At 39.1% G+C, this 5,819-nt stretch overlaps 1 protein-coding gene across 1 annotated transcript; it reads right to left on the reverse strand.

Moving 5' to 3' along the window:
• Window positions 1–3,334: 3,334 nt before the first annotated feature.
• LOC129809389 (uncharacterized) lies at window positions 3,335–4,324 on the reverse strand. The gene has a single exon (XM_055859198.1). The coding sequence runs from the start codon at window positions 4,322–4,324 to the stop codon at window positions 3,335–3,337; it is 990 nt and encodes a 329-aa protein (XP_055715173.1).
• Window positions 4,325–5,819: the final 1,495 nt, after the last annotated feature.

Consider the following 5,819-nt stretch of genomic DNA (forward strand, 5'->3'; position numbering starts at 1 on the left):
TTCAAAAATCTTGCAAAATATTGTGATACTGGCTCCCGAGAAATGTCTTCGCTCAAAAAAACCCAACATTACCCCACTCCTCAAAATGTTCAAAGAAACAGATGAAATTGCAACGAAAATTGACTTCCAATGGTCAAAAATTTCGTTTATGCAGTGGGAGAAAACAGACAACATTATTGAATTTTGATGCGAAGTCAGGAGCCACAAGGACGCTGCTGGAGACAACCCATTTTATGATCTTGCGGGATTCGCTCTTAAGGTTCTCTCCCTACCTTGGGCTAACGCTGAGGTGGAGAGAACCTTTGGCCAAATGAATATAGTAAAAAATCCATTAAGAAATAGAATGAGCGGTCCCGTATTAGTGTCACTTTTAAAAATCCGTGCTGGGTTAAAGAGGATGGGAAAATGTTGCAATGAAATAAGCCTTCCACCGCATATCCTTGGAAAAATTGGTACAAGTGTAGCGTACGAGGGCGAAGTGACAGTGGCAGAAGAAGAAGAAATGGGAGACATTCCTTATTTATATTAAAATGATAATTTTGTTGTATTATTTTTGTGGTATACTAATTATAATACATGGCTCGCGTAAAAAATAAAAATAAGTGACAAACCAATATTATAAATTAAATCAATTTTTTAACCCACACAAATGAAAAGTTGTGTATGAAATCTCATATTTCTTGTAAAAATTCTCATATTTTTACAAATAACAAATAAATATTCAAATTTTTGAATTTTAGGAGAATTCTAGGAGTTTTTGGCTCTTGATTTAGGAGGAACTGTCATTAAAGTGTTGGCAACACTGACTGAGACTGGACGCCTAAGAGAGCGGAATTGAGTGAAAAAAAGGTAAAAGTATTCTTAGTGTTTCAATAAAAAAAAAGTAATGGAGTCTACAACTCCATTACTGAGGGTTGAGCTTGGCTCCCAGCCTGAGGATCCCTCTTCCCTGGTATCTCAGGGGGTAGTTTAGCGTCTTCCTGGCCACCCCAGTGATATCCCGCAGTGAATAATTGTGAATTAATTAAAATAGAAGCTCTCAAAAATTTGGTACAAACTTTAGCTTTTTGCTGATGCCAAATTTCATTGAAGCATTTGAAGGTGAATGTGGCCAGGATTCCTCATCCCCAAGTGTCTCAGGTGGTGAATCTAGTGTCTTTCTGACCACCCCAGTGATATCTCCCAGTGAACAATTGTGCTTCACTGGACCAACACCCACGATCAAAACCATGGGAAGAAGCGGAAGCTTCGCAAGGCCTTCTGAGTGATTATGGCCAGGATTCCTCTCCCTCAGGATCTCAATGGGCAGCTAGTTTTTCCCCGGAGAAACCTTTTAAGAAAAAAAAACTTTAGCGAATATTTATCAGGAGGGGAAAGGAATATAAAAAAAATCATGGCCAGAATCGCAGCCTTTGACTGGACAAGGATGAGCCAAGCTGTGAAGCAGACATCCCGGGGACTTCCTTCTAGAGGTATTCATTTTTCTATGTCTGTCCAAGCCCTGACTTGTAGCAGAGCTTAGCCTAGAGGAAGAATCCTTTCCGAAATGTTCAGAAAGGCTCCTTGCTCTTTTGCGTAGCTCACGAGGCTGTAATTAAATAGTTGCCGGATAAGTCGTTCCCCTGGCGTCCACAATTGGACAGCCTCTAGCCTCAAGTATAGGTCTATTACTGCCACTCGAAAAATAGCAACCTGGATGCTGCCTCTCCGGGGAATCTGAAGGGTTTCTAGCCCTTCTGACTTGGCTGTGGTGCGCCTCCTTCGTCAACTATTTAACTCAGCTCTACGAGAGCCTCTCTGTACCTGCCGCTTGTTAGGCAAGTTTTAGCTGGGGCCGATAGGTGTTGGCACTCAGGATGGTGCCGCCGAATTTAGGCCTGTCCAGGAGAATAATTAAGCTCTGCTTATTATTTGGCACTTACTTGTAGTAGCTGCCGCTGATTCGTGGAGTAAAACTCTGTTGAAGCTGGCTTTTTCATTCTGATTTATTTTAACAATTTCTTTAGCTTTTATACAAAATTTTAAATTTCCCACTTAAAACTTAATATTTTCTAAATAATTTCTGTTGTGTCTTTGGTGACACATTAACTTAATTTTCCTATTTACCAAAAATTGCTGATGAATTGCTACATTTTTCCATGTCGTCTTTCACCTTTTGCGAGTGACCTAATTTTTGAGTGCAAAACAGCTCATCTTTTATCTTTAATAGTTCTTAAACTATTAACTAATTTTGAATTTTGATATGGCAAATCTATTTTAAGGAGTTTAAAAATGATTTGCCGTTAGTCCAGGTCCTTAATTTAGATCCTAAATGCGTTAATTTTGTACTAAAAGATGTGCAATTTTTCATCTTTTCTTTGCACATAATATCATAAATGATAAAAACCTTTTCATTAATATTAGAAAAACTATACATACTATTTGAATTTTATGGATAAATCCTGGGATTTGAAGCTTTTACAAATATTCTGGTATAAATTTCATCCCAGGATTCGTCCTAGAAACATGAAAATTTTGACGTTAAAAAATGAGTAATTTTCTGTGTTTGACCCTAATTAACTGATAAAAGTAATTTGAAAATATTAACTAATCCTAGTGGTCCTTAAAGGACGAGTCTCCTTGTCCTATTAATTAAGGATATAAAAAATGCAATGCGACTGATCTTGTCCTTTAAGTCCTCGTAATTGAGCTGATTTCCTAGCCCTTTCTAGGAGACTGCAATTGATCAGCAATTAGTATGAATTTGACTATTTTAAATATGAATGCTATTTTGAAGGAGACTTAGAGTCTGAAGGACTTACAAATAATAATCTCCTTCACGGGATATTTAATTAGTACCTTAATTATAATTTAAATAGGTTGATATTCATGTTCATCCTGAACATCTTGGGGGCCCACAGTATTCTGTTGCGTGGGTTCTTCTTTGTTCAAGATCTGCCGAAGTCGCTGAGCCAGTCAGTGGTAGATCCAGTTTTTCTTTCTGATTTGTCTGCTCATCTCCCTTTTCGATATCCTTTGTTTCTGAGCTGCAGACGTTATTCTTGATGAATGGCCACCAATGTGCTCTGGTCTTCCAAGTGATGACTAGTACAATGATTACGACGATTATCGCTGATGTGGTATATGGGGTGTGCTTGGGTATCGGTTGTACCTCCATTGTCATTACAGTGGGAACTGGAGTAGCAGCCTTGGCGAATATATCTTCTGATCCTTTGATGATTGATGAGCTTCTCAGAATAATGGGATGTTGATGTACTAGCTCTGTCATATTGAAATCAGGAAAGATGATTGGTTGATTATAGGTTGCTTGTACTTGAAGTTCCATGGTGTAACTTTATCGTAGCGTTAATGCTTTAGTTTTCACAGAGCAGTCACGCTTTACGTGGAGAATTCCTGAACCGTTGATGAGTGTTTCTTCCCGAAATCCGCTACAGAGCACTGCTACTGATATCGGTTTTTCAGTCATGTAGAACCAGGTGTTCTCGGTGTTTAACTTTTTCCAGATTACATCCTGAACAGTCACTTTCTTTGTGACACACTCTTCACCTTGATGTCGTCTGAAGATTTCATCTAGTACACACGATGGACGATCTGGGATGTTGTATACGATGTCTGTCTTGCACATGTGATTTCCTTGGGTAAGAATTTTGCAGCTTCTGAGATCTTCATTGTTCATGATGAAACTCTTTTGATTATGATAATCCACTCCTAGTAGTGAATTCTCGATGTCTCGTAATAGATACGTGTCATTGTAAAGATGTTTTGGGATTGCGATCACGTGTATTAATTCGTCGGTGGTAGACTCCATGATATCAAAGTATATGTGAACAGTAATATTGTCTTCTGTGACTTTGTATTTCGCTGTCTTGAGACTATGATCGGAGATTATCAACCCAGGCCCTAATTTTTTATGAGTTTTATCTATTGTATCTTGTAATTGTTCCTTACTGATTAGCTCTATCCCATTTGTTTTCTCATTTAAGGCTTGTAGAAGGGCACTGTACCTTTCTTTTATCTCCAAGTAGTAATTGTTGGCACCCATGTAGGCACTTAACATTCGAATTTCTAGTTGGTTTTGATCAATGCGTAACCAATTAGCTTGCATTTCCTTGATTGCTTGAGTGAGAATATCAACACGCTCGTTGTATAGTCTAAGCTTATTCTCGACTATGGTGTTTGATTGAGATATTCGGGTATTTAGCAGTAGTGTTTGTTGATTCATTGTTTGCAGTAATGCATTGTGGTTGTGACCCAATGCATCTAGGTGAGTGTAGAGGTCATCTTCATCACTGCCAAATATGAAGTTTACTAATTTTCCAAACATTCCTCTTTTTGTACGCTTGTTTGTTGTAACCTTTTTTGTATCGTAGTTAATTAGTTCACTTATTTGATCCAAAATTATGTTTCTCTCATGTGCTATATGTTGTATGACAATCTCGCAATGAGAAGTTTCTGCAATTTTCTTTGTTTCATTGAAGTCTTGTTCCAGACATGCAGGATGGTTGCCCTTTCCCTTATGAGTTCTTGCTTGGAGAATGCTAAGTCCAGTCTCAAATTTCCTCTGCTTAGGTGAGCTGATCCCAATTTCTCAATATATAATCCACAATCTGGTGAATGGATTGTAAAATTTGAGGCGAAGACTGTTGTCAGCATTAACATTATTTGTAGAATTGTGAGCAACAGTGCCTTGGTACAAGATCTCGTTGTTGGACGTCTAGCAACTGTTTGTAGTTTTTCTCGTCGAGTACTACTTCTACCCGTTGAAGTAGTTGGCTGTGGAGTAGAGGTTGTAATTGCTTCACCATCATCAGGAGTTGAAGCTTCATTATTTGACTCTTGTGCTGTGGATATTGGTAGTCTGGCTAACTTATGGATTGGAGCCTGCTTTGTTTTGTTACCTTTCAGTCGAATTGTTACCACTCATGTTAGTCCATCTCTTCCTGGGTGTAGTTCTATTATGCGAGCAAGAGGCCAGTTGAGTGGTGGTAGATTATCTTTCCTCAAGAGTACAAGATCTCCTATCTTTGGGCATTCCATCTTATTTTGCCATTTGGTTCTTTGTTGTAATGTGCATAAATATTCTCTGGACCATCGTTTCCATATCTGCTGGTTGAATTTGGTTATCATTCTCCAGCGATTAATAGGATTGTTTTCGGGGATGTCCTGTTGTGGTGGACTGGTAATGGCTCTGCCAATTAAGAAGTGTCCTGGGGTTAAGGCTTCGATGTCCTCAGGATCATTTAACAATTCCGTTAGAGGTCTAGAATTGACACAAGCTTCCACTTGCGCTAGAAGAGTTGTGAGTTCCTCATAGGTGAGTTGTGTGAGGCCTACTGTTCTGAGGATGTGATATTTGATGCTCTTTACGGCGGCTTCCCACAATCCTCCGAAGTGTGGAGCACCCGGAGGTATAAATTTCCACGTTATGCTTTGTTTTTTTTATTTGTATGGCAGCTGCTTTTGAAGACTCTTTGATGGTTTGTTGCATTTCTTTGTCGAGACTGCGTTGAGCTCCGACAAAATTAGTTCCATTGTCACTCATGATTATTAACGGCTTTCCTCTTCTCCCCATGAATCTTTTTAGTGCAGCTAAAAAGGCTTCTGTGGTGAGCTCTGTTACCACCTCAATGTGGATTACCTTGGTTACTAGGCACACAAATATGGCTAAGTATGATTTTTCAGAACCTCTCCCTCTTCCCTTGTTCCTTCGGGTCATGATGGGTCCTGCGTAGTCTACCCCACATCTCGAGAAGGGTGGCGCTGGTGTAACTCTGGATGCTGGTAGATCTCCCATCATCTGGCTTAACATTTCTTTCTTC

The sequence above is a fragment of the Phlebotomus papatasi genome, unplaced genomic scaffold (genome assembly GCF_024763615.1).
Source record: "Phlebotomus papatasi isolate M1 unplaced genomic scaffold, Ppap_2.1 HiC_scaffold_87, whole genome shotgun sequence".
NCBI classification, from domain to species: domain Eukaryota; kingdom Metazoa; phylum Arthropoda; class Insecta; order Diptera; family Psychodidae; genus Phlebotomus; species Phlebotomus papatasi.